General features: G+C 54.2%; 2 protein-coding genes across 3 annotated transcripts; both read left to right on the top strand.

The window, feature by feature from the left end:
• Nucleotides 1-6,174: 6,174 nt before the first annotated feature.
• PTTG1IP (PTTG1 interacting protein) lies at nt 6,175-15,207 on the top strand. Its single transcript, XM_075717002.1, has 7 exons — nt 6,175-6,253; nt 8,898-8,950; nt 9,897-10,005; nt 12,897-12,999; nt 13,107-13,172; nt 13,587-13,633; nt 15,164-15,207. The coding sequence occupies exons 1-7, from the start codon at nt 6,175-6,177 to the stop codon at nt 15,205-15,207; spliced, it is 501 nt and encodes a 166-aa protein (XP_075573117.1).
• Nucleotides 15,208-22,832: 7,625 nt separating this feature from the next.
• Nucleotides 22,833-27,352, top strand: SUMO3 (small ubiquitin like modifier 3). Of its 2 annotated transcripts, XM_075716661.1 has the most exons (4): nt 22,833-22,884; nt 23,307-23,435; nt 25,129-25,200; nt 25,867-27,352. In XM_075716661.1, exons 1-4 carry the CDS (start codon nt 22,864-22,866, stop codon nt 25,927-25,929), a joined length of 285 nt encoding a protein of 94 aa, XP_075572776.1. In that variant the 5' UTR covers nt 22,833-22,863; the 3' UTR covers nt 25,930-27,352. The 2 variants fall into 2 exon arrangements, with proteins under 2 accessions (XP_075572776.1, XP_075572777.1); XM_075716662.1 differs by lacking the exon at nt 25,129-25,200.
• Nucleotides 27,353-27,621: the final 269 nt, after the last annotated feature.

Here is a 27,621-nt window from a genome sequence, read left to right as displayed (position 1 = left end):
CCAAGGGGGCAGGTAGAGGCGTGTTTACAAACAGAGGTACAAACCCAAGGAGATGGCAGGAGGGGGAACCTCGCCCTTCCTCCCACCTGCCCTGGGATGCTCCCAAGGGATGGAGGGGATGTGGGTGCGGGGACCCTGGGCTGCCTCCAGCCACTGAGGAGGAGGAACAACCAGGGGAGGCAGCTCTGTCCTCCTCTTCCTCATGCCCTGCCCAGGAAAGGGCTATCTGCCTAAAACCCATTGCAGGGAACCAAAAAAGCTGGGGGGGGCCATGACGACATGGGGGACAAGAGACAAGTGGATGGCTTTGGAGAAAGGCTGGCACCTGTGGGGGCTCGCTCACACGTAACTCAGCAAAAAGGAACTTTGCCAGATAGCTTCAGCGGAGCCGGTCGTGCTGCTGGGAGCCAGGAGCAATGGGAGGCTGAGAAAAACTCGGCAAGAGATAGTGCTTTCACTTGGAAAATGCAATTTGGATTTTCTGGGCTTCCAGCCCTGCTTACACCTTTCTGAGACGTGGGATGGATTACACAGCCATAGACCCACCAGCAAATGCAGAAACAAAACTAAAGCCCAGCACCAGGACAGAGCAAGGGACCAGGATTTCAGCAGTGCTGTATGCTGGCCAAGCCAGCCCTCCACTTTGGGATGGAGCAGCTCTGGGTGCAGTAAGTGAAATACTTTTTGCAAAAGCCTATAGAAAAAGAAACAAAGCCTAAATATCTGGGGTTGGAAGGCAGGCATCAGATGCAGTCCTTATGCTGAGCACAGTGCACTGGGAGGAAGCACTGAAGAGAAAGTGGAGCAAATTCATCCTCAGCAACACAACCAGCATCACTCCTGCTTACAAGCCAGCCACATGCGCTCGAGGCAGCAGGATGCTGAAACTTTTTAAAAGGGTTGGGGGAGAAAACTCCCAGAAAGCCATAAGTCATTGGCTATATAATTTCATATATATAATATAATATATATAATAAGACATTGTTAATAACCTTGATGAGAAAAAGGAGGTGAGACAAGCACCTACATGCGCATTGGCTTGCACGGTATCTGCAAGAGCTTTCCAGCACCTTTGCATTGCAGGCAGTATTTTATTTAAGGGTTCACAACTCCTAGGACAGCTGATAGGGATAAAAATTAAGCAGATGCCTGAGACAGGCCTTAAATGAGGGCAGCCCTAGAAAACACAGGACATCTCAGATGGGCAAGTATTGAATAATCAGAAGTTGCCCAAAAGAAAAAAAAAAATGGTTTATAAATTCTTATAAAAAGGCAGGAAAGCGGCCTGAGGTGTGATCCCGCCTCAGCAGAGGAGCTGCTGGGAGGCAGAAGTCTGGCTCTGCAAAATTCATGTTCCTAAACAATGGCGTTGGGGAGGTCGGTGACATGGGGGAGGTACGGCTAATAATAACAAATACTGCCAGAGTTATACCTTACATAGATAAAACTACCGCTGGAACTGGCTTTCTGAGAGCCCAGTGAAAAGCTTTTGTTTAATTTATGGGGCTCAGGCTATATTTAGCCAGCAGATCCTCGGGGTTTTATCTGGGATCGCTGCTCCGAGCCAGAAGCTGGAACATTTTAATTGTTTGCTCTGGGTTTGGGGTTTTCTTTCCAAAGGGAGAAAAAGGAAAGCAGGTGCCAGCATCTGACCCCACTGGCCTCCCGACACCCTTAGCAGCACCTCCTGGGGCAGGGAGGGCAAACGGGCCTCAGGGTGACTCTCTGCCTCCTGGGAGACTTTCTGGGGTGGTGCTGGGGGGTTCACAGGTTGAGTCCCTGTCTTCCAACCTGGCCGGCTGGCGGGGGCTGCACCTGCTGGGACCCCGTGTTCATCCCCAGCCCCTGTCAAAGGGCAGTGATCAGCAGGTGAGAGCACAAGGGGACTTCAGCACACTGTGTCTCCCCACCCTCTGGCTGCTCCCACAATTTAAAAATAGCCTGGGCAGCCCAGCGAAGTGACCGCATCCCCTTCTTCCAGGAAAGTGAGAAGCGCTGCTCCAGGCCTGGGAACGTGCCTGTGTTCAGTGAGGGTTTTATTTGTTAGGAGAGCCCTTTGGTATCTGCCTGGAGCGTGGATGTGAGAGGAGCCATCTGCTTGGGGATGGGCAGTGTTTACTCCTCTGTGCCAGCCTGGGCAGAGATGGGCTCTGCAGACACCTCATCCCCAGCTCCCATCATGCCGCTGGCACCTCTGCCCTGCTCTGCCCTGGTGATGAATGTCTCTGTTAGGAAAACACCAGCTCTGCCGCTCCGGGATCTCCCACAGCAGCTCAGAAATCCCCCCCTGGCTGGTGGCTGACAAGAGCCGGCGCAGCAGAGTGGCACCTGGGACAGCTGTCCTCATCCCTGCCATGCAGCAGCCCCTCTTTGGGGATGTGCTCTGCTGCCGAGCACAGTGTGGCCAGAGGAGCCCAGGCGGGCAGGGGGCTGGAGGGGTCGATGGGCTGGGGCCCATGGCAGAGCCACCACCCTTGCAGGCAGCCCTGGTTTGGGGGACACCACAGCACAGATGGTGTTTCAGGGGTTCCTGCTCCACCACCGACTCTCAGGGCTGCAGGCAGGCACCTCTCCCTGGGCTCAGGTGAAGGTGTTGGTGAGTTGATGAGACAGAAAGGCAATTAAAAGCAAAATGAAGCACCTCGGCCATGCACATGCTCCCAGGAGAGGCTGGCTCAGGCTCAGCCACCTTTGGCCCAGCACTGAGGGTGCTCCAGGACACCCATCTGCCTGTGCCGACCAGAGGGGACGTGGGGTTGGGACTAAAGGGAAAACTTTGAAGAAGGACAAGAAAAAGTGACTATTTTCAACCTTACTTTTTTTCCCCACCCCTTTTTTTTTTCTTTTTCTCCTTGCAGAATAAATCTTTTTTGTTTGGACCCTGCTGACACAAACAAGCCCAGGTTTTGCACTGAAATGCTGGCAATCACCCCTTTCCATTGCTAGCCGGCATCACGAGCTAATTTTATCCTCCCCTGCCCCACACCATCTCCTGGAGATTGTCCTGTTGCAGCCAGGGAGAGCTAGAAAATGGCACATTGCCCATTCATCCAGCCTCCTTCAAGGGAAATATTTATATTATGCCAAAGAAAGGGTTTCCATGGCAGTGATGACTAGTACTGTTGCCTTGGAAACCACTTGAGGCCATCTTGAAGGGTTTGAAAATACCCTTCAGAGACAAATAAGGAGAGGGGAGTGGAAAAGCCAGTGGGATTAGAGCATCGTTTTGGTCTCCTCCGGCTTGCCCGTTGGCACCTTGCCTGCTCTTGCTGGCTGGGTGCCCACCTGCGGGTGCTTGCTCCAGGTCCCTGCCCATGCCACCAGGATGCTCTGTAGCCCAAGTGTTGCTTCATGAATGAACCCAGAACAAATGAACAAGGCACTTTGCAAACAGAAATGGTTTGATAAATGCTTCCTCCGGCCTCCCAAGCCGGCCAGCAGCAGCTCTGGTGCCAGGGCATTGCTCAGCAAGTGTGAAGGAGCTGCCTCCAGTCCAGGAGGTGGCTTCGGGGAGACTTCCCTGGGCCTGCTAACTGATGACAGTGCCTGCCCAGCCTCGAGTGCTAGCTGCTTTTGAGTGAAAAAACACACAGGTCCCATGTCTTTTCAGCAGTCCCCAAGTCCCCGCTACATGCAAGGAAAGAGCCCTGTGTTTCTCCAGAGGAGCTGCCAAAATCTGAACCACCTTCAAGAGGTGGCTGCTGGTGTCAGAGCCAGCAGGGGCAAAATCAAGAGGCCCATTCCCTCCTCTGCATCGCACATCTCAGCCCCAACATTCATGGTTTAGCTGGCCTAATGCTATCGGCCATTTACTCTCCCAGCGTGCACAAGCTCTGTCACCAGCAGCCAGCCCATCTGGCTCTCAAGGACACCGGGAACACGGCAGGGAGAGCAAAGCTTTCAGAGTAGACGGACAATGAGCTCCACAATGAAGCTGGCGGCAGCAGGGGCGGCCAGCAATGCTGCCTGCTCAAGCTACAGGATTGCTTTCTTCAGGTTTCATTCTCCATTTTGCTGAAAAATATTAGCCGCCTTCTTAACTTAGTTTAGGGCAATCCAAAATACATTTTTATTCCTTCTCCCCAAGCTGCCTTCATGCTGGGGAGTCAGTTATTCACCAAGCCAGAGCTCTGCCCTCGGCACCCACGTTCAGCTCTGCAGTGCATCTCCAGCACTGCCTTCTGCGTCCCATCCATGGGCTCCTTCATGCCGCCCCGTGCCTGCCCCATGGCTGAAATCAGTCAGCCACAAACAACTCAGCCAGCTTTCCCACAGAGAAACAGCTGCGCGGTGCTTAGTCCCTCCATGGGATCCCAAGGGTGTACGTGGCCACAGTGCCAGTGTGGGGGTAGCTTGTGTCTTCCCATCCTGCTGCCTGTGCCAGGCTGCCTGCTCCTGCTTGCACCTCGAGGGTGGCAAGGTGAGATTCAGGGGTGCTGATGGAGTCAGGGCATGACACCCTCTAGGGATTTTGCAGCCATGCGTCTGCCTGAAAAGGCTTGGTCTTGTTCTGAATCAGCCTGGCCTGAGCGTGCCTTTATGCTGGAGCCTGATGCCCACCCAGCTTCAAGGACGGTAGCTTCAGCCATCACTGCAGAGCAGGGAAGCAGTGGCTGGTGGGGATACAGCACCCTGCGGTACCCATGGGGGCCCGGGCGCAGGATTGCAAGCCGGGATGGGTGCACTTGTAGGAACAGCGGTTTTGCCCTGCTGCTGCCAAGAAGTCCACGCGCGTGTAGTGATACTCTTACCCCATTCCCAAGGGATCTAGGGTAAAACCAGGTCCCAGAGTAACCCCACGCAGGCAGCATCGCAACCCTCCTCGCAGTGACAGTTGGAAACCCATTTCTTTTGGGCTCTCTGCATCACTGGGCATGAATCAAGTGGTGCGGAGCTCTTTGGCTCCAGCACAGGAAAGCACTCAGCTGTATTCTTGACCTACAGCATGTGAAAATCCCTGTTTATCTTGATGCAGCTTCTCACGTCTCAAACATTGAACATGTGGGCTTGAGGCCAGTGGGCTTCTTGCTTTGCCTAGGAGGGAGACCCCAGCACCCCGTGTGTCACAAAAATTCACACCTGGCCCGTGCTGACCAAAGAGAGAGGCTATGACGCAAAGCATAGAATTACGAGGGTGAATATTTATTCATGTGCATGAGGTGTCCTAGCCAAATCAGGGCACCTGAATGTGGTTTTACAGGGTTCTTACACTCTTCAAACAATCAGGTACAACACGATTGGCCTGATCACTAACACCCACACTACCAGTTGCTAATCACAGTACAACTTTGCAAAGCCACTCTATTTCTGCAGCATTCTTGCCGCTTGTCCATTGATCCAGGTGTCCCTGGAGCCAGTCTTGCTCGAGTTACTGATTTGTGATGCCAGACAATGCTGGGAGGGTTTTAAAGACGCGTCAGAGGGGCTAGGATGCTGGCATTACTGTGGTTGTCCTGGGTTATCTTTTATCCTTCATGGACAGCTCTAAGCTACCACGAAGCAAAGTCTTTCTTTCCCAGGGCCAGGCTGTCCTTTCGTTTGCTTTACCTAAGCATGAACAGTACCAGTGTCTCCAGTGAAATTCCACTGCCACATTACATCACAGTGTATCAGGTGAACTGATATATATATTAACAAAGTTAATGCACTTTCATGCTGTTAAGACTGACGTAACAGCAAGGGAAGGGGATCTGGGGACCCTCTGGGGGTTAGTTCGCGCAGGGGGCAGGAGAAGGGTCTTCCTTGCAGGCTGGCACTATCCAAACCCGGACGGTTTTGAAAGAGGGCAGGTGCCTCCGCAGCCTCCCGCCGCTCGCTCCTCCTCCCGCGGGGGTCTGGCCCCCTCCTGCGGCCGGGCGCGGGGCTGCGCGGGGGGCGGCGGGCGGTTCCTCGCCCTGGGGGGCTCCGGCAGCCCCGGGGGTCTCTCCGCCCGCTTTGCGGGGAGGGATAGCCGGCCGAGCAGCTCCTCCAGTCACCGCACCGGCTGCCTCTGGTCCCACAGCTCTTCCTTCTCCTCCAGCCGGCTCCTCCGCCGCCGCCGGCTCCGTGCGCCCGTCCCCCGGGCCCGCCAGGGACGGGGCGGGAGGGGCCGCCCCCGGCCCGCCCCCGCGCTCGGCCCTACATAGGCGGTGGCGCCCGCCCCGTCGGCTCCTGCCCGCCCCGCTCGGCTCCGCCATGGCTCCGGCGCTCCGGCTCGGCGCCGCCCTGGCCCTGGCGCTGCTGCCCGCCGCCGCCGCGCAGGTCGTGGCGGGAGGTAAGCGCGGCCCCGGCCCCGGGCTCGGCGCTGGCGGGGGCCCGGCCCGGCTCCGCCGGTCCCGGCACCCTGACGGCCCCCGTCGGGATCGGGGGCTCTGAGCCCTGCGGTCCCGGCCCTGCTGGGCGCTTCCCCCCGCGCCGCAGGGGATGGGGAGGAGGACCGAGGCCTGGCAGCAAGTGCTCCTCGCAGAGCACGCCAAAATCATGGCTTTGCAGTTACTTTGGGTCCCGCTTTTGTGGGACGTCTGATGCTTGAAGCAGCCTGGTGCAGGCTGTCGCCCCGTGGGCACGGGGTGGCCGCTGGTCAGGGCCCTGTGGCCACTCAGGATGGGCATGGGCAGTGGGAGCCGGGAGGGCAGGTCCCATCCTTGCTGGGCGCTCTGCAGGGTGTTATCAAGTGCAGCACAGGGTTCTGTCACGTCCCTCTGAGGTCTGGAAGATGGGGTGCGGGGAAGAGAGGCTTTGCTTGCCACGTTTCCAGCTGCTGCTTGCAATATAACTGCTTTTAGTGATGTTAATGGCTTGGCCAGGTCTCAGCCAGGAGCTGGGTACCTGTCCTGGGCCAGGGGGTACTGCTGGGCAGCCAGGCCCGCACTGATGGCACTTCAGATGAGCTCCTCCTTCAGTCCAGGGAGCCCCCTTCAGCTGGGGGAGCCTCAGGCTGAGAGCTTCAGACCGGGAAGAAGATGGGTGCCTTCAGTTCTGTGTGAGGAGCAGTGGGTGGCTGACTGCTTCTCCTTGGTGGGTGGAGGATGTAGCATAGCCCCATGGGTGCCATGCCAGGTAGAGGAGAAGCTCTAGCAAAGGGTGGGGACAGCTCCCTTCAGGGGTGTCCCAAAAAGTCTGCCTACTCTTCCGAGCAAGGAACTGTTCTCCACATGATGACCAGCCTTCTGACAGCGGCATGGTGGCTCTGGCTGGGAGGAGAGTGAACACTAGCATGTCTTTTGCTGTCTTCCTTCTGCCCTGAGCCATTCGCCTCACTTGCCTTGTAGCCTAGTGGCAAAAGCATTATCCAGGAGGCTTCTAGCATAAGAAGAGCTGCTCTCCCACCTCTGTCCCTGAGGACTGTGATGCTTCCCATGCTCAGAGGATGAACCCCACCTGGGGGTGCCAGGAGAGGGGACACCCAGGGCGAAAGCAGGGTGTCAGTAGGAAGCCTGGTTAAAACCGCAGGTTCTCCTTTTGCCTGCTGATGGCCTCTGGTGGTGTGAGAGGCCTGTTTTATGACTCCTTGTAAGCAAACAGTCTTGGGGGCAGCACAGGCACTGTGATGCTTTTCTGGCCTCAGCTGGAGAAATAGGGAGGACACAGCTTCCTAGAGTGTTTAAAATCTGCAATCTCAACCTCTCTGGGTGGTGTGTAAACACCCTTATCTGAGCTATGTTAATAAGTGGTCCAGTTGTTTGGAGGGCTGCACAGAGCATGTGACTGTTGACAGCTGAGGTTTCCTGCCAGCTGGAGGGAGAAAATGCAGCTTTGCTGCTTGTGAGTGTGGAAAACAGGCACCTCTGGGACTGATTTTTTTCCTGATTAAGGTGTTGCAAAGCAGTGATCCTTCTTCCACCAGTTACTGAATAGTCAGGCAAATTGATTTGTGTTGTGTTTTGGTTTGTTTTTTTTATTTTTTTTTTTTAAACCACAGTCAAACAGGCTGATGCTTAGGCTCTTTAGGTAGGGGTAAGGTTTAAATGGCTGATCCTCAAGGGCTGGCAGACCACCTTTCCTGAGGATCTGGGGGAGCATACCAGTAAAATGGCAGGTGTGTATCCTGTAGGAAGACTCTGCTGAAGAGCTAGTGCTGTTGCGAGCTGCAGGCAAGCCCAGGAAGGCAGCTGGACTGGGCCACCTTGTGCTGTGTGTTCAGACCTGATCCATTCTCCCCACCCAGCTGACCTGCATTCCCTGGGGATGCTGTCATCCACAGTGGCACTGGTGCTGAGAGCCTCCCATGTCTATAGAGTGGGGGTCTTCCTCTGCCAAATAGGGGTGGAAACAGGCTCTGAGCATGGGTGCAGATTTCTGCTGTGATACTGTTCCTGTCATCTGGAGTGTTTCTTGCTGAAGGAGGCTTTGGATGAATTGGCTGGGGCATGTGCCCTCATGTGCAGTGGGAGGGTACAGGTTCCCACGGGGACTGTAGCTGCATGTCTCCCTCCTTGTGCTCCTCTGCTTCTGCTCTTCCTGGTAGTATCTTCCTTGTCTGGGGCCTGTTTGCTTGAGCTGCTCCGTCATCCTGTGATACAGAACTGCACCACCTGCCCAATGCTTGTCCTTGCAGGGTCCCTCTGGACTGATTCCAGCTGTGTCAAGCTGTCCCACTGCCTGCTGGCCACAGCAGATGGTCAGGCTTTTAGGGAAATAAGACCCAGGGAGAGGAACTCACAGCTCTGGGCCTTGGGTCAGCATGGGCAAGGCAGATGACTTCCATTTGCATTTGGGCTTCCCACTGTGACACCGAGTGTGTTTTGAAGCTGGCAGCTCTTGCAGCAGCATTAAGCTGCGTTGCCCCTGGTCCAACGGGAGTGACAGCGTCCTGGAGCAGGCAAAGCATTGGGCAGGAGCAGGCTCTGAGGAGCCTGGAGTTCTAAACCACCAAGAAGCTCTTCAAAGTACTGAAGTGTCTTTTTTCCTTCCTGTAGATTGTCGCCAGTATACTAACAAGACCTGTGAGGAGTGTCTGAAAAATGTCACTGTAAGTAGCAGCAGTAAAACTCCCAGTCTCTTGCAATGCCTGAAAACTTAGCATGGGCTTTGTGGGGCTGTTAGGGAGCAGTTTCCCTCCTGGAAGCGGGGCTGCTCCCCTGCCTTTGTCCTGAACATGCTGCAAATGCCACCCACCCATGACGGTGAGAGGGCTAACACCCCTCAGTGCTCTGGGAAGAGGTTGCTAGAAACTGCTTGGGTTTTGTTGTATGCTTTTTCAGTAGAGTAATGGAGCTCCTCCTTGTGGATGGGAGACACTGTCAGGGGGACATGCATGGTGAAGGAGCTGAAAGGGCTGGACTGGCTGGTCAAGCTGCCCCTCCACCAGTCTGTGGGTGCCGTGGCACTGGGTGGATGCAGGGATGCGTACCCGGGTCCTGCCAACCTCTGCTGCTTTATCTCTGATATCAGCAAACTTGAACTTAAGTCAGATCTCACAGCTGACTTAGCCAGAACCAGTTTGACCAAACCCAGCCGAATGCTGGTGTTGGGGATTGGAGCCACCAGGAGAGGAAGGTGCAAAGCTGCTGCAGGTAGTCTGGCTGGGAAAGACTAGTGAGGGCACATACAAACCTCTCCTGCTCATCAGCTCTGTGTTGAGTCGCTTGTCTCAAAGGCTTTCTTGTTGTTCCAAAAATGCTGCACAGAATAAACAGGAAGGATTTGGTGATTACTACCATCATGCAAGCCAGGAGAAGAGTTCTCAGCATCTTTACTTGCTCTAGAAATCTGCACTCTCCTCGCCTGCCTCTCCTGGCACAGGCAAGCCTGATGCAGCCTGTGCTGACTGAACACAACTGTTACTCCCAAGCATCCCATTGCTGTTGGGTGGTACCTGGTCCTTGGGAGCAGGTGGCAGTGGCCCTGTTGCTACAGCTAACTGGCAGTATTGCCATGCACCAGTAACACTGTGCTGCCTGGTTCCTGTGTCCCAGTGCCTGTGGTGTGCCAGCAGTGGGAGGTGCATGGACTACCCTGTCCGAAGAGTCCTCCCCCCTGCCGATCTCTGTGAGCTCCGCTCTGCGCGCTGGGGAGTCTGCTGGGGTAAGTGGATCATGCTTGATCATGCATTTAATGCTTGCTGCTAAACGGCACTGACTGCCGCTTGGGCTAATGGTAATGAGAAGTTTCCCTTGCCTCCCTTTCTCACTGCTGGTGTGGCAATGACATGCTGAAGTCAATCGGGGTTCTCAAAACTTCCTGAATCATGGGTGAGAGAGTGGAGTGTGAGCAGTCCTTGCCTTCTGGCAAGAAGGACCTGCGGGGCATTAGCTACTCTGAATACATTCGTCATGCTCTGGTGTGATGGAGGCTTCCACATGTGGCCAGCACCTACGAACAAGAGTTGAAGGTCCTCTGTGAGCAGCTGCTTGTGCAAACCTTCCTGGCACTCAAAGTGTGCACACCAGCGTCTGACTCTTTGGCAGCTCTTTCCTCTCTGCACCCCATGCATTGTTCCTTGCACGACTTCTGGCTCTTCACCTTTAGCGGTGTGGCTGCTGTCCCAGGCAGGCTGTTAAAATTCATGGAGCCTCTTGGAACCAGAAGTGAGGTGACTTCTGTGGAGGCCTGCATGGGCTTCTAGTGCTGAGCGTGCCGTGGTCCTGCTCAGTTCTTACCCACCTGAGAAAATACCCTCTTACAAAACTAGCCCTGCATAAGCTGTGCTGCAGCTGGCTGCCTGCAGCCAGGTCACCTCTGGGAGCTTTTCCTGGCTAACAGCTGACTGTTGGCTGCCTTTCCTTCTTGGTGCTCTGTTTCCTGGTGGGTTTCTGGAGAAATGAGCATCTTATTTAGACCAAGCTTGGTGCATGGTCATGCTCAGACAGGACCCAGCTTTTGGGGGCTGGGACAGCTAGGAAGCAAGCTGGGGCTTGATTTCTCTCACCTGTCCCCTTGATGGGGAACTTGGAGTTGAATTGTGGTCACCTGACATCTATTGCGCTTGAGGCTGGGCTCTCTACCCACAAGAGAGTTAAAACTGCTCCTGTTCCTTGTGGAGGAAGAATCTCCTCTTTGTTAGCACTACAGTATGCTTTTCTGAAACTTGTGTAAGACGTTGAAATACTAGTTTGTATGCGAGTAGCTTCACAAAAGGTTTCATTATAGAAGAACACATTCCTTAGCTTGTAAAACTTGCTTTAGAGGAGATTAATCCTGTGGGAGATTAGCTCTTAAATGAGTCTGCATTTTTGGGGTGTGTGACTTAAGCCTTTATCATCAGGTGGAGGAGTGCCCAGTGCTCTGCCACAGACCTCTCTCTGTGGGAAGGGGCGATCTGAACCCCAGGCTCATCCTGAAAGCCAAGGTTTCAGAAACAGCAATACAGACAAGTGCTGGTGGAGAAACTCCCTTTTGAGCTGAAGAGCCTGTTTGGGTTTGTCTCACCCCCACTGGGCCAACTTCTGATCCTTGGTTTTTGGGCTGTTCGCTACATGACTCTGGGTGTGCCGCAGTACAGCCAGCGAAAGCTTCACATTGCTCTGAGGCAAGACAGTGACATGGACAGTCAGGTCTCAAATACCATCTTTCTCAAAGCCTTACTGGGAATGTGGACCTGCAGACCTCCCTGCTGCTTGGGTGACTGCTGGAGAGGCTGCATGAGCCCACCTGTGGGGACAAATGCAAGTGTCTGCAAGATGATGGCTTGCTGACTTCTGGTCTCACTGGTGACCTGCTAGGCCATGGCAGCTGTCTGGCACCACATTCCTTTCATGGTGCTTGCCATGGTAGCCTGGGTAGGGATGCAGCATGATTTGAGAGTCAGATGGCACAGTTGTTGGCAGCAGTGAAGCTCTCCACTGGGAGCAGGAGCTGGAGGCTTTGAAAGCAACTTCAGTGGTGGAGTCAGCTCAGTCTGGAGCACCCCAGTAAGCCTGCTACTGCTGAGTCCCTGCAGCGAGGGGACAGGCAGGCATCTTCTGAAATGCCCTGAAATGCACCATGTGTGGTGCTCAGGGCGTTCTGCTGGGCTCATGGTCTGAGCTGCATGGAGCAGATGGGATCAGAAGTGCTCTGAGCAGGCTCAGGTGCACCAGGATTTCTGTAATGTGGCTGCTGTGTGAAGTGGCTCCTAAACAAATATTTCCACAGGCCCAAGTCTCTGAAGAGTCTGAATCATACTTGGAAGAACCCCCTCTTTGTTGCAAAGGATTTCAGGTGATGTCTAGATATGTCTGTTTTGGCTGGTGTCTCTACTGTTATTACTGCAGGAGCAGAGTAGGATGACTGCCTCCCTGGGACCAGGACTCAAGGCCGCTGCTTCACCACCATGTCCCAGCAGGTTTTGTGCTGTGCATGGGCAAGCAGATCCCCCAAGTCCTGGGGAGACGTGGTGGTGGGGTGCATGAAGCAGCCCTCTGCCTTCAGCTGCTTCAGCAGCACTGCTGACCCCAAACTGATAAATCCCAACAGATCTTGTCTCACTTTGTCTCTCGCCAGAGGACTCCAGACACCCATAAGTGCCTCCAGTCCACTGTCATCTCATCTTAGATGACTTCTGAGGCTGGCTCCTGTGGGCAGTAACTCCAGTGCTAGCCGTGGCCTCTCTGTCAGAGGTAGCTCCTCAGCACTGAAGCCTCCAGGTTTTTTTTCCCCTTGATGGGTTACTGTTCACCTGGATTAGTGATTAAGACAGCTTTGCTCCTGTTTCTGCCAGAGGAGTTTGACCTGAGCGCGTTTGTTCTTGCCTTCTTCATAGCCAGTAACTGAGCGCTATAGTTAGTAGCTACGTATACTCTGTTGGTGTGTATGTGCTGTTGCCAACAGTTGGTATACCTATAGATAACGATGTCCATCTTGCTTTCCTAGGCTGTTACACGTGTCTCCAGCCCAGTGACTGAAGCTGCTGGTGACAGTAGCTGTATGCTTGCAAATATTGTAACTCCAGGCAGCCATGTATTTGTGTGCTAAATGTGTTTTGTCGAATCCTTTAGTGAACTTTGAAGCCCTGATCATTGCGATGTCTGTGGTGGGAGGAACAATCCTTATCACGTTGGGGGTCTGCTGCTGCTGCTGTTGTAAGAAAAAGAGTAAAAAGCAAGTATCGGAGGGGTTCCCTGTTCTCTCTGAGTAGCTCAGATGCAACCGTGTGCTGTTGCAGAACTGAGTGCTGAATGCTGCTAATGGGCTCTTCTGTCTGTCAGGCCAGACAAGGATGATGAGAGAGCAGCCAGGGAGCGGGAGAAGAGGCGGGTGCGGCAGGAGGAGAGGTGAGATTGCCCAGCAGCCCCTGCTCCCCTGTGAGTAGGCCACACTGCCTTAGGCTGCAGAACAATTTGGCTCCTGTCTGTATAGTCAAATGTGATGCCAGGAGGCATGTGGGGCTCCACATGTGCAGCCAGTGGCTGCTTCAACCTCAGTATGAACATAAACCTCATGAGCAGCATCTTTCTGGGGTGACTCATGGATACAGCATCGCAATGGTGATCCGACTCCCTGAGGGCTGCTGACATGTGCAGGCTCTGTTGGTCCCCAGTGCCTCCAGGAGGTGGGTGGCAGGGGGCTGAGCAAACCTCGCATCCTGGAGCTCTCTGGGTTGGGAAGAAGCAAGGAGCTGTAGCTCCTCTTGCTTGGTTTTGTATCATGAGTTACTGACTTGTGGGTTTTCTGTTTGCTTCTTGCAGGAGAGCAGAGATGAAATCACGGCATGATGAAATCCGAAGAAAATATGGTACAGTGCTGATGCAAGTGATTCAAACTAAGCTTTAGATTGAGCAGTCTCAGTAACTGTGTTCCTTGCTATGGATACAGCTGCAGAGGAGGCCTGGCCAGCAGGGAAAACGCAGTATCTGCTCCCCTCGTCTCAGTGAATTGCTCTCTTGCCCTTTGGGAGCAGGAGTAGAGATGCTCGGGTTGTGGTGCGTGACCCCACACAAGTGCTGCTCCTCTTGGGCAGGGAAGAGGGAGTGTTTAACACTCCCTGGGACCTGTGTCCTCAGAACTCACCACATGTGAGAAGCTGCTGGGGCTTGAGTGGAGGGGAGAAGCAGAAGCTGGTAGACACAGCACCAGCTGTAATGCTGCTGCCCTTCAGGCATGGCCCTCTGGCAGCCCTCACTGAGTGGCCAACAGCGTGGGGTGGAGGGCCAGGTGGGAGCCCACAGCTGCAGGAGCACAGAGCAGGCACCAGCCTGACCACAGCGACAGTCTTGTGTGCCAGCAGCAGTTCCCAGAGAGGTGGCTCAGTCCCCTGGGTTCAGGGAGTGCACAGCCTCCTTCCTGTGGCTGGACTGTCCTTCAAGTGAGTCTTATGGCCCCAGGGCAGGTGGGGACCTGCCTGAGGGGGCACAGCAGCCAGTTGCTCAGAGCTGGTGGAGGGGTTTCTTCTGCCTGGCTGTCAGGGCTGCCAGAGGCTCTCCCAGGGTGGCTGTGGAGCCGGGAGCAGTTGGGCTCAGGCACACTGAGCATGGTGGTCTCTGGCTTTGGGGAGGGGTGGGGGTTGTAGGGAAAGCTGGAGACCTTTCCTCTGCCTGCAGCTGCTGCCCACTGCAGGCCCAGGTTGGGTGGAGATCTGGGGGTCTCTGGCAGGGCTGGCTCCTCTGGGGGAGGAAGAGCAGGCAAAGCTGTGCCTGAAGGCCCAGTCAGTGGGGGAAGCTCCTCGTGGAAGTGGAGGAGCTGTGCTCCAGGACTGTCTTGCCATGCCAGGGCTCTGTCTTGCTGCAGCCTGACTGCAGAGTTTGCAGTCTCATCCTTTCTGGCTGTTCCTCAAAAGTGTTGGGCTGGGGCTGGGAAAACAGCCAGCAGAGTGGCATGGGGGCTTGTCACTGGCCCAGAAGTCAGCCCTGTATCCTTGCTCTGCTGTCTCTCAGTCTGTGGATGTAGGAGCAGGGAGCAGGTCTAAGGACAGCTTGAATTTAATTTGGGGCTCTCTGCTTCTGAGTCCAGTGCAACAGAAGGAGTGTGCAGAAGGGGTGCCCTGGAAGATCAGTCATGCTGTTTTACCTGGACTTTATATGGAGTGCCTGGGAGAGGAGTTTGCTATTAGGTCAAGCTTCTTAATGGATCTCTCCTCCTGTGCAGAGGAGAGTGAAATAGTGCTGACTGCATGCACGGTTCAAGTAAGAGCAGGTCTTTTGGAAGGTCTGCAGCACAGGAGCCTGGATGAAGCGTGAATGACAAAGTTGTAACCAAGAACTAGGTTTCTTGCTGGCTGTGACCAGCATGGCTGCTGCTGTCTGAATGAATCTCTCTTCTCTCCTAGGCCTGTTCAAGGAAGAGAACCCTTACGCAAAATTTGACAATTAGCACCTCCAGACCTGCTCACCCCAGTGCACAGTGCTTTCCTGCAGAGCCCCAGGACTCCATGCTTCCCCCACCATGAGGAGACAACTGTGGTGCCACTTCCCACTTCAGCTGCCACAGAAGATGAGCCAAATGCTTGGTGGCACCATTGTCCCCACTCCGGATGCTCAGTTTGCTCCAGAGCTTTGCTCTTGCTCTGCTGGTGCAGGAAAATGTGGTGGCAATACTGGAGAACAGGTTTCTTCTCACTCACCCCTGGGGTGGTAATGGAGTCCAAAGCAATGCAAGTAACAGTCCTTGTCCCTGGCCAACAACAAAAGCAACCTTATGCATCTTTCTTGCTCCTGCCTCACTGAATACCCTTCACACACACACAGAGCCAGGCTCTTCTGTCTTTCTTTTTTTATCTGTTTTTTCTTTTAGCATAGGGAAAAGCCAGCAAGAGTTTCTTGAGTAGTCGGTCAGCAGGATGCCTTGGCTGTTACTCCAGGTGCCTGTACTTGTCCCAGTGCATTAGCATTCCTTTCAAAAAGCACAAATTTCTGGTTATCTTGGGCCTCTAGGAGGAAGGTCCCATGTGCACGTTCTCACTTGAAACTAATCTGGGAAAATGCCCCAACTCTCCTACCTCTCTATGCCTTTCTAGAAAGGTAGTCTCCTGGGCTTGATGGCCATGGCTGATAGCAATACTGTAGGATTCAGATGCCTTTACAATATGTTGACTATATATTAAATGGATTTGATTACTATCCTAGTCTGAAAGAGTTTAATTCTGCTTCCACATCAGGTAGGGGTTGGCAGCGATGGCTGCTGGAGTTGTCACTGTTACGTGGTCCTAGCTTGTCAGGCCCTGATGGGGTAGGCTGAGGGAGGCAGAAGCAAGGCTGCCTTGAACTCTTGCTGGGCTTGAAAGGAGGAGTCTGTTCCTGGAGATGTTCAGTTGTTAGGAAAAGCTGGGTGGTGGAAGTAATGCTGCTCTCTAAGAAAGGAGCTGGGTCTTTCTGCAAGAGCTTGGCCCATGTCCCCTAGCACCCCTGAGGACCCTTGTGTAAGTGGGGTGGCCTGGGAACTCCTGGCAGCATTGGGCACAGACTAAACCCTGTGCTGTGCTACCTATGTAAGGGACAGAGGGGTGGGGAAAGGAGGATGGGAGCTGACTGCTCTTACATGGTCCTATAATTGACCAAAATTGGCTTTGCAGTATGAAGGAGCCTTGCATGCAAGCAATACATCTACCTTGATAGTTTTGTCTAAGAAAAGCTGCCTATTTTCTTCTGCCAGGTAGGGTGACTCGCTCTGGGTTCTAGATGGTAGCGTTTCTGTGGGCTTGCACAAAATGCTTCATTTGCGTTGCCAGGCTTATGGCCCTCGGACACAAAGTGCTTGAGCTGAACTTCTGAAGCTAAACCAGCTATGAAACCTTGCTGCTGCTACTGCCTGAGCTGTGTGCTGGCTGCCAGAATCTGGCTGGCTTTTGCCAGGATGGTCAAAGATGCAAGACTTGCAGGTGACTTTTAATCTAGGCTGTCTTTGGCTGCTGCCAGGAGATACTTGGCTTCAGGTGGTAGGAACAAAGCAAATGACTCTGCCAATGCTGAATAAGCATCTGGTCTATAACCTGTGCTCCTGTTAGTGTAAACTAGGCTGCAGTGCTGGGAGGAGGGCTGAAAGAGTAGGGTCAGGCTGCCAAGCTCTCCTGGGTGCCCTCCCATCTTCTGTCCTAGTCTGTTGGACTGTCGTGGTTTAGCCCCGGCCAGCAACTAAGCACCACGCAGCCGCTCGCTCACTCCCCCTACCCCGATGGGATCGGGGAGAGAATTGGAGGAGTAAGAGTGAGAAACACTCCTGGGTTGAGATAACAACAGTTTAATAATTGAAATAAAAGAGTAATGATGATAATAACAATATACAAAGCAAGTGATGCACAATGCAATCGCTCACCACCCGCCGACCAATACCCAGACAGTTCCCGAGCAGCAATTGCTGCTCCCCGGCCAACCCCCCCCCAGTTTATATACTGAGCATGACGTCATATGGTATGGAACAGCCCTTTGGTCAGTTTGGATCAACTATTCTGGCTGTGCCCCCTCCCAGTTTCTTGTGCACCTGGCAGAGCATGGGAAGCTGAAAAGTCCTTGACTAGCATAAGCAGTACTCAGCAACAACTAAAAACATCAGCATGTTATCAACATTCTTCTCCTACTAAATCCAAAACACAGCACTGTGCCTGCTACTAGGAAGAAAATTATCCCAGCCAAAACCGGGACATGGAGTGGCTGGGCAGGGGCTGCATCCCAGTGCTGCCAGTCAAGAGCTGTGGGAGGTGGTGACAGCATCTTATCCAGCTGTGCATGGCTGGGAGATGATACTTTAGAGAAATCCCCAGTGCCCTGCCTTTGGTTTGGAGTTCCTTGCACAAACTGCCCTGTGCGTGTGGAAAACAAAGTGCAGAGCCCTGTAAGGAGAAGTGAAAATGTTGATAAAGATCCTGGTTGTGTCCTGTGCGTTACTGGGTATGCTGGCCTGGAGGGGCTGTGGTCTCCCTGCCAACCAAAGGTATGGGGGATCCTGTGGGAGCTTTGTTTAAGAACAAGCAATGTATGGGGGCAGCTGGTGCTAAACCACAAAGCTGCTAGAGCTGCCTTTACCCGTCCTGGGCTGCAATGGGCTCTGGGTCCCATCCTGCCCTGGGGACTAAGCCCAGTATAATCCCTTTGGGCTACTTTGGGAAGTGAGGACTTCCACTGGCCCCGCTCCCAGCACTAAGGGGTGGTGCGTCCAAAACCATCAGGGATGGGGGACCCCTGCAAGCAGATTCCCCTCACTAGGACCCCACTTGTTACAGGCTCTGTCCTCCTCTGCTGAACCACGGCAGCAGAGGGACCTGCTCCACCTGGGGAACCGGGTCCCTGCCTGGATGGAGCATAACTGTGCCCTGGGGACAAGCAGAAGGCATGCTGTGCTGCCAGGGCAGCGCTGGTTATCGCTGAGCAGAAGTGCTGAGTTCTCTGCTCGCATCCTAGGCTCCAGCATCCCTGGCCTGCTGGCTGCTTTCCATAGCCTGTGATGGAGCTTCTGCTAATTTTTCTAATTACTACTGTGAAGGTTGCTGTGTGCAGGTATTGTGGGGCTGATGCACTGCAAAGCTGGGGATCCCTTTGGTTCGGCTGGCCCTTGGTGGGGTGGTGAAGCTGGGTCCTTGGGTGGCTGAAATGCCTGCCCAGGTCCGGGAAGAAACACACCTGCACTGTAACAGAGAGCTGAGCCTGGCATCTAAAAAGACCCTTCATGAGGATTAATTAGTCCTTTGTGAGGCCACCACGCTGGGAAGGCTGCCCTGCTTGGGGCAGGGGGAGCAGCTGGCGATGGGCACCGCACAGCTCAGGGGTGGGACAGTGTGCCTCACTGCCCACAGGGTGCACGGCCAAGGACGATGGGCACTTGGAGGATGCATGAGGGAACTTGGAAAGAAGGGGTTAATGGAGTGTAATGGGGAGCTTGGCTTTGAGCCACAGGACAGTCACACATACAGGGTGCTGTGATTGTGGGACAGCCCTGCACAGAAAGGCCAGACAAAGCTAGCACTGGGCTGATTCCCAGGGCAGGACATGGACACTCTGCCATGTAATAGGAAAGGTGGGAAAAACAGCCAATGCCCTGAGGGAGGTGAAATCGCTGGGTAAAGACTGAGCTGTGAGCACGGGCCTCCCCCCTGCAGGTGGAGGATGACCATGCTGGGGTGGCCTGCCATCGCTGCTTCAATCCCTACTCAGGGCCGGGGCCATGGCAGCAGGGGCAGCAGCAGCAGCAGCAGGGCCCCGGAGGTCCCTGGCACTGGAGATTCTCTGCTGAGCATGGGGAACACAGCCCCGACATGCCCCGCCAAGAGGCTGTGTGACAACTGTGAGCCAACGGGCAGCAGGAGAAACTGTGAACAGTGGGGATCAATCTCAGCAGTTCTCAGGGGTCATGATGCAGCCTTTGACCTTCATGAAATCTGTCATTGAGTCCCTCAGCAGTGAAGGAGGCAAAGGTCCAGCACTGCTTCTGGTCTACAGCCAAGGTAGGAGAGAGTTCTGGCTGCGTTTCTCCATCGATTGTCTCCAAAGGCTTTCTGTGATGGGTGCGTGGCTCTAGGGAAGGCCTTGGTGGTGACACTTCTTTCTCGCAAGCTTTCTGATGCCAACCATTTTGCAGAAACTGTGCATGAGGGCACGACGGGTCTGGTTTGCACCTGGAGCTTCCTTTGGGACCCAGGACCCACCTTGGCCAAAGGGATTTAAAACCTTTGGGGTTTTAGAAATGTCTGCTCTGGTGGCTCCCTGAGCTTCTCTGAGCTTCATGGTGGCGTCCTCGGTGTATTTGCAGAGAGCACAAAATGCTTCAGATAGGCAGTTTCAGCGTGTAGTGCTACAGCGGTATTTTCAGGAAAAGTGGAGGAGGCAAACAATGCAGCAGATCCTACATTATATTCCAGAGTTGCTGTATTTGAAGATGAAAATGCTAACTGGGGCCAATAAATGATAGCACAGAAACTTCTCATGGTTTTGGAGATAGCGGAAGGCTTGGGGAAGGTCGAACTTTGCAAATAGTCTCTGATCTGTGCAGAAGTGATTTTGAATGTTGATGCTCTAGGTCTTGAAGTAGAGGGTGTTGATCAGTGGCATGAAGCCTAGGTGGAGACTGATCATTTGCGGTGTACTCCAACAGTCAATACTGGGTCTGATCCTCTTCACTAGTGATCTGGATGATGGGGTACAGTGCACCCTCAGCAAGTTTGCTGATGATCCCACACTGGGAGGAATGGCTGAGACACCAGGAGATCGCGCTGCCACCCAGAGGGACCACAGCAGGCTGGAGAAATCGGCGGATGGGAACGTCCTGAAGTTCAACCAAGGGACATGCAAAGTCCTGCCCCTGGGGAGGAACAGCCCCAGGCACCAGGGCACGCTGGGGGGGCCTGGCTGGAAAGCAGCTCTGCAGAGAAGGTCCTGGCGGACAGCCACTTCTGAGCCAGCAAAGAAGGCCAACGGTGTCCTGGACTGCACGAGGAGGAGTGTTGCCAGCAGGTCAAGGGAGGAGATGGTTCCCCTCTGCTCAGCAGTGGTGAGGCCACCCCTGGAGGGCTGTGTCCAGTGCTGGGCTCCCTGGGACAAGAGAGACGGGGACAGACTGGAGAGAGCCCAGCAAAGGGCCACGAAGATGGGGAACGGACTGGAACATCTCTCCAGTCCTCACCGGAGATGGGCTGAAGAGAGCTGGGACTGTTCAGCCTGGAGAAGAGAAGGCTTGGGGGATCTTCTCCATAGATATGTCTGAAGGGAGGGTGCAGAGAAGATGGAGCCTGGCTCTTTTCAGCGGTGCCCAGGGTCCAGCTGGCTCAGGGTGGCCCTCCTTCAGCAGGGGCTTGGACCAGATGACCTCTGGAGGTCCCTGCCAACCCCAACCGCTCTGTGAGTGTGTGATGCTGGCACAACCACCACCAACAGGGACTGAAAGGGGCCTGAGCAAACGCAGAGGTGTGAAGCATGCTGCCAGATGGGTTTTGCATCACAGGGTCTGTCTCAGGCTGGGGCAACAACTCCTGGGTGCGCCCCCGGGTGCACTCCCCAGAGCCTTGTGATGTCACCAGAGAGTCACAGTTACCCTGCGATGTCACTTGCGGTGGGCAGCTATATATGCCAGCGTCGCGTACTGCCAGTGGCACACTGGATGTCAAGTCCTGTGGGCAGCATCCGAGCCATCGAGTCCTGCCAACAGCACACCAGACATTGTGACCTGCCAGCAGCTGAGGAGCCACAGAGTCCCGCCAGTGGCACCCATCAATTCCTGCCAGCGGCAGACAAAACATCAAGTCCCACCAGCAGCTGACAGGACACTGAGTCCCAGCAGCAGCACTGGAGGCGTCCAGGAATGAGCCGGTGGTGCCGGGAGCTGACAGGAGCTCCCGGCGGGGGGACACCTGCCCCATCTGCTTGGATCCCTACCAAGGCCCCGCTGGCGTGGACCCATGCGGGCACGTTTTCTGCCACGCCTGCATCCAGCGCTGGGCTGCCACCGCCGTAGCTGCCAGCTGCCCGATCTGCCGGCGGCCCATCGTGGCTACCCGCAGCCTGCAGGTCGAGGATGATCATGCTGGGGTGGCCCGCCGTCGCCGCAGCCGCTTCCATCCCTACGCAGGGCCGGGGCAGGGGCGACAGCAGCAGCAGCAGCAGCAGCAGGGCCCCGGAGGTCCCCGGCGCCGGAGATTCTCTGCTGAGAGCAGGGAGCGCAGCCCCGCCGTGCCCCGCCAGCGTGTGCGGAGCCTGTCCTGGCAGTGGGACAGCGATGGGCACAGGCGGCTCCACTACCCGCTGGTGACCAGGGAAGATCCATCATGGCTGCGGAGGGTCCAGGAGGACGAGGCGGGCTCAGGGGACCACACGCGCCGCCTCCCCTGGCTCCGGTTCTGAGTGGGGCAGCCAGACCCGCCGGGGTCCCTCTGAAATAAAAACACTGGGGATACTGAGAGTGGCCACGCCTGGTTTCTTCCATGCCAGTTTGCTCATCCCTGCAGGGATGGACCCCTGGAAGGGGAAGGGACTCTTCCAAGTCCCCTGGGACTCTTCCAAGCAGATCCCCGATGGGGCCAGTGTCTGCTCTCCTGAAGGCCAGGGTGGGGAAGGATGCTGAGATGGAGGTTTGGGGGAGACCCTTCTCTCCTCTCCTGGTCCCACACACCCCCATGCTGTGGAGGGCTGCGATCCCGCAGGGGGGCTCTCCGGGCTGGGGGAAGCAGCCCTGGCACAGCCGCCTGCTGAAGGGCAGCTGCCTGCACTGCCCACGGGAGAAGCGTCCCCAGCCGGGATGTGCCTTGTATTTAGGGATTCTCTTCTTCAGGGAAACCCGGAGCCCTTCCCCACTCCTCTCCAGCAGGGTCTCCTCTCTCCAGCAGCGGTAAGCTCCTGCCCTCCCGGCTGCTCAGCCCCAGGCCCTCGGCAGTAGGCCGGGCTGGGCAGGGCCGTGCCGGGAGGCTCCTGGACAGGCCCGGAATGGAGCCGCCACCCGGGCTGTGCTTTGGGTCCGGAAGTCTTCTGGGCCTCCCTCGGCGTCCGCCCGGTCCCCCTGCCGGCAGCACGGCAGATGCAGCTGCTCGGGGTGGCCGCCCTAGCTGCTGCTCCGGGCGGGCGGCCTGCGGTCAGGGGGAAGCCCCGGCCTGCCGTCGCACGGGCCGCTCTAAGCGTTGCGGCGGAGCGCCCGGGCGGGCGGAGCACGGCGCCCCCGTGCGGCTCGGCGGGGACACGGCTGCCCTCGGCCCCGCCCCTACGCCTGCGTCCCCGTGGCCGTGGCCCCGCCCCATGGCCCCACCCCTCCTACCGCGACGCTTCCGGTTCCCCGTGACGCACTTTCCAGAGCCGCCCGGGGAGGTGCGCGCGGTCGCCTTCCCCGCCCCTGGCCGCTACGGGCCGCCCCTCACGTGACCTAGCCCGGACAGCCAATGGGCGCGCGGGGCGGCTGGCGCGGCGGCAGGGTGGGGGTGGGGCCGGGGCCGGGGCCGAGGCGCGCGCTCTCGCGGGCGGCAGGCGGCGGCGGGAGCCGAGGCGGGAGCCGAGCGCGCGGGCCGCTCCCTCAGCGCGCGCGCGCCGTCCCCTCCCCTCCCCCCGCCCCGTCCCCGCCGCCATGTCGGAGGAGAAGCCCAAGGTGAGGCGCGGCGGAGCTGAGGCAGCTGCGGTGTGGCGAGGCCCAGGGCGGGGGGGAGAGGCCTCTCCGCCGGGCCCTGGGGCAGGGCTGCCGGTGGGGCCCCGCCCCGCCCGGCGGCGTGCGGCGGCCAAGATGGCGGGGTGGGCCGGGCGGGCGCGCGGCAGGAGGAGAAGGAGGCCGAGGCCGAGGCCCCGCGGAGTCCCGGGCCCTGTCGCCCTGGGGGAGACCGCCCAGCCTCCGCAGGCCGCAGCGGGTGGCGTCCTGCCCGAGGACGATCTCCGCCCCGCCTCGAGGGTGGCGGCGGCGGCGGGGCCGCTGCTTGCGGGGCCGGGAGCTCGCGTGGGGGCGCGGCGGGGCTCACCCGGAGCACGGCTCGCCTGGTCGGGCTCTGAACCCGCTTCTTCCTCCCCCTTTTCATCCAGGAAGGCGTGAAAACGGAGAACGATCACATCAACCTGAAAGTGGCGGGGCAGGACGGCTCCGTGGTGCAGTTCAAAATCAAGCGGCACACCCCGCTCAGCAAGCTGATGAAGGCCTACTGCGAGCGGCAGGTAGGCACGGCTCCACGGGGCTGCTCCTGCCGCTCCCGGCTCGCCGCCTTCCATAGGGAAGAGTCCTGGGAATGGTGGGAACTTTGCTGCTTTTCTGTCTGAAACAGTAAAAACACCAGTGCGTGGGGGTGAACACATCCAGGCGTGTCGGAGAGTGAGGACTCGGGATGCTGTCAACTCTTAAGTGTTAGAGTTTTTCTCTTCAGTTAATGAAAACTGCTTGTTCCTTACCAGGCACTCCCAGAGCTCTAACCATGTCCCATGACAGCGTTATCAAAATTTCCTGAATTCTGATCCTGTGAGACCAATTCTGATCCTGTGAGACCAATTCACTCTGAATTTTTACCCTCATAACTGTCAGTTCTGTCATCTTTGAAAACTTCGTCAACTTTATACAGAGTGTATTTTCTGTTCAGGAAATGGCACAAACCAAATTCTCCTTTGCTATGACTTTGTTGTGGCTTCTTTCCTCCTCCCTTCAAGGGTCTCTCCCATTGCCCGCTATGCAGTTTGGACTGCTGTATTCTGCAGGTGGCGGCCTCGTGCTCTGTGTTGGAGGCCGTTCCTCAGTGCAACCCTGAGCTAAACAGGAGAGGGATTTATCCCCATAGCCCAGTTCCTGAGGCTGTAGCCCTCAGTGCCTGCTCTTCTGCACTGTGTTAGGTGGTGTAGAGCAGAGGGCGGGGATGCGAATGGCTTTCGGAAGTGGAGTTAGGGTTTGTTGCCGGCATTTCCCCTTGTCCATTACGTGCGGGATCCTTTCTTTGCTTACTTGAACCTTAGGCTCTGCCCTGTCCCATGCCTGATGTAGCATATGGGTTAGGAACGAGAACTGAATACATATGGCCTTCAGAGAGGTGCGGGGAGTTTTTGCGTTCATGTGGCTCTGTGTATGACTGGAAGTGTGAATTGTGCAGGGACCTTGTGCAAAGACCTTGTTCCCTGAGGCAAGGAATAAAGGCTGCCTTGTGTGATTAAACACTATCAAAACAGGATTCAGTTGTGAATTCAGCTTGGGTTTTAAGGGCAACGTTAACTTACTAATATTAGACCCTAGCATTTTTCCAATAAACCTTGCAAGGGAAAATCTGTGTCAAGTCTTGCAAGTTCTTTTTTCCTCAAAGCGTCTTCTTTATGGTTCCTTTTTTCATCAGAAGATAAGGAACTAGAACTGGGAGCAGATGCCTGGCATGAGTGAATACTTGTCTTAACTATATGGGTAGTCGGTGCTGATAGCTAGTTACACAAAACAGTAGTTTTTTCAGATTCTTTTAAAATGTTTTCCTTTGAGTCAACTTAATCTACCATTACTTCTCTGACTGCTGCTCCTTCCTGACATGTCCTCTGAGGCTTTATAGAATGGTGTATTGATCGATTTCTTCTTAAATTATCTTTGTAAATTAACTTTTGATATTTGTGCCTTGCAGAGCAGGATCAGAACCAGGTGCCAAACCCACACCTGTGGTTCCATATAGAGTCCTTGCTGTGACAGCAGCGCAGCGGGATGTCACTCAAACAAAACAGCTCCGCTTCCTCAATTTATGTAGCAAGACAGATGTGCTGTTTCCTGCCTGGTTAAATCTTTTGAGTCTTAATTTTGTTAATATTTGTTCTGACAGTAAATCCGTAAATGTTTTGTTTGGATTCAGAAACAAAAATGTGGTTTCTCATATTAATTACTTTAAACTTGCAGGGCTTGTCGATGAGGCAGATTAGATTCAGATTTGATGGACAACCAATTAATGAAGCAGACACACCTGCACAGGTATGAAAAATACTTTTACTGCAAATTGCTATACAAATATTTTGATGTCTATGTGTAGATCAAAGGTGTTTGAAATCAAAATGATTCTGAAATAGTTGCTGGAGGTTTAGCACATTCCAAATAATTTGTCTAGGGGGGATTTTTGTTTTCCCCCTTGAATGTTTTCACTGTTTGGGGGGAACATAGAAGAGCATCAGTGCTGAACAAGCTGGCACTGGAGTGCTGGTGTGAAAAGGACCCCTGGCAAGTGCTGGCGTTTTCGGCTCTATCCTACTTCTGCGTCAGCCTGTTCAGAGCCGGCACTGAAGCTGCAGGCTGTAGCTGCCATCAGCACCGGCAGTGCTGAGAATGTGGGGAATTTCTTGGGCTGGCAAGGAACAGAGGAGATGCTTGGCTGGGTGATTTGTTGTGGAAGACACTAAACTGCTGAGTTTGTTCTGACTGACAAGCATGCCTCTGAAACCCAGTTCAGTGTTGGCGATGCTCTGATTGGAGAGACGATGGAGTGCCCACTCTGGAGTGTCTGACAGAAAGTGTTTCATGCATTAATTAATTAAAATTACACCTTAAATGCTCTTTTACTGGTACTGGTTAGGAGTAGAGAGCTAAGTGCTTTTGTAACCATGTGTATTTCAAGTCTTACATTTTCCATATTACTCTTAACAGCTGGAGATGGAAGATGAAGACACTATCGATGTGTTCCAACAGCAGACAGGTGGAGTGTGTTAAGACATGCTGTCATTTTGAGAAGAGGAGTTTAAGGATCCTCATCACACCTCACTCTCTCATCTGTCGTTGGATTTGCTATTAAATAGTAAACAAATGAACATGCCAATCACACAGGATTCTTCTAAACTTAGAGGACATTTACCAAAATTGTTTGTTGTCTTTGACGTACTGCGTGTGCAAGTCAAAACAGTATCTGCAGGGATTAATCTATATCTTAAATTGGGCCAATTTGATTTAAGTTCAGATTAAGTAATATGTGTTGTCTCTCTGCTGTTATCTTTTTTTTTTTTCTTTAAACCTGTGGCCTAAATATTCATCCATGTGTTCGGATATGGAGTGTTCATTCCTGGCTCTTGTTGGTCTTGCCCCTCTGTTTAATTCTAATCATGTAAATAATTCAGTATATTTTCATGCCAGTTGTGAGCGTTAAAAGTTTCCTTTTAAGATATGCCTGAGAGAAGGAACAGAGATGCTGATTTTAAGTTTTTAGCACGTGTTGCAAACACAGTTACTTCAGAAGCGTTAAGCCTATGACACAAGGCTGGTACATGCAGATACAATGCTTAGCATAGAGTCAGAGTTCAAAATATTGCAGATTTACATGTGCTTTGTCATATTATGATAAAGTCATCTGAAATACACTTTTTTTAATGCAGGAATTAGATTTGTCCTGAATTATTGTCAAAAACAAGAGTTAGCAGAGCAGCTGGTCCAAAACCTAATGCTTGTGATAGAGCAGCAGTATTTTTTGTTGTGCAAGCTCATAAAAAGAAACCTGTCACTGCAGCTTCATCTGTTTGTCAGGTGATGGGCAGAATCTGTCACCTTTCTCCTGCTCCCCGTAGTACGTTTCTTTTTTTTCTCAGTGGGTACTAGAAGTGTGTGGCCTCAGGTTTCTTTTTAATACTTGTTTTTGGTAGAGAAACTTGATAAATGAGGGGAAAAAGCGCCTTTTAATGTCACCAAGCTGTATGCGCAGAAGAGCTGTCAACCTGGTGAGCAAGAAAAGAGATAGATGAGTGTGTGTGTACGTGTGTTCAAAAAAATGATAATCTGCTCTACTGCCTCCCAAAACTTACTGAATTTTAAATGCATTTGTGTGATGGGTTTGAGCTCCACGTGAAGTATGGAGTCTGTTCCAGATGAATTTGTATGAAGGCCATCCTGTTGTCCCTTGATAGGTTGTCAGCTGCTGCTCCATGGGATCGTTATCTACCTTTTATATTTACACAACCCAGTTGGCCATGCTAGATCACTTCCCACTTGCTGGAAATCTTGCTGGAAAGGCCCTTGTTTTCTTTTTCGTTTTCTTGTATGTGGGCTGGGGTGGGATGTCCTGTAGATCTCATTGTTTATTCACCAATTTGTACATTTATTTGTTGTCCTTTACTATTGTATACAGTAAATATAGTTTGGTACTCTGTCTCATGCCTTACGCTTAATACGGCCGCGCTCCCCTCGCTTTGGCTGCTTGCTTCCCTTCCTGGTGGGGAAGTGTATGTGGCAGCGGTGCTTCAGATGTCCACCTCGGAGACTCTTGAGGTAGCAGAAGTACGTGGCCAGGTGTCAGTCTCCGTTAGCAGCAAAACCCACCCTCCCGGCGGCGCTGCGCCACACAACAAAACTTTTTGCACTTTTTTTCTCCCTCCTCCCTTCCCTACGGAGCAGTTGTAGTTTCTCCCTCTGTGCCTG

The sequence above is a fragment of the Pelecanus crispus genome, chromosome 9 (assembly GCF_030463565.1).
Source record: "Pelecanus crispus isolate bPelCri1 chromosome 9, bPelCri1.pri, whole genome shotgun sequence".
NCBI lineage: Eukaryota > Metazoa > Chordata > Aves > Pelecaniformes > Pelecanidae > Pelecanus > Pelecanus crispus.
The sequence above is the reverse complement of the archived record's forward strand: the minus strand, read 5'-3'. Positions and strand labels throughout refer to the sequence as shown.

Bases quoted from the DNA above. Each gene is read 5' to 3' on its own strand.
- PTTG1IP (XM_075717002.1), top strand. From the start codon at position 6,175: ATGGCTCCGGCGCTCCGGCTCGGCGCCGCCCTGGCCCTGGCGCTGCTG. The intron at 6,254-8,897 runs GTAAGCGCGGCC...TCCTTCCTGTAG, and splicing joins CGCGCAGGTCGTGGCGGGAG to ATTGTCGCCAGTATACTAAC. The intron at 10,006-12,896 runs GTAAGTGGATCA...CGAATCCTTTAG, and splicing joins GCGCTGGGGAGTCTGCTGGG to TGAACTTTGAAGCCCTGATC.
- SUMO3 (XM_075716661.1), top strand. From the start codon at position 22,864: ATGTCGGAGGAGAAGCCCAAG. The intron at 22,885-23,306 runs GTGAGGCGCGGC...CTTTTCATCCAG, and splicing joins TGTCGGAGGAGAAGCCCAAG to GAAGGCGTGAAAACGGAGAA. The intron at 23,436-25,128 runs GTAGGCACGGCT...TTAAACTTGCAG, and splicing joins AGGCCTACTGCGAGCGGCAG to GGCTTGTCGATGAGGCAGAT.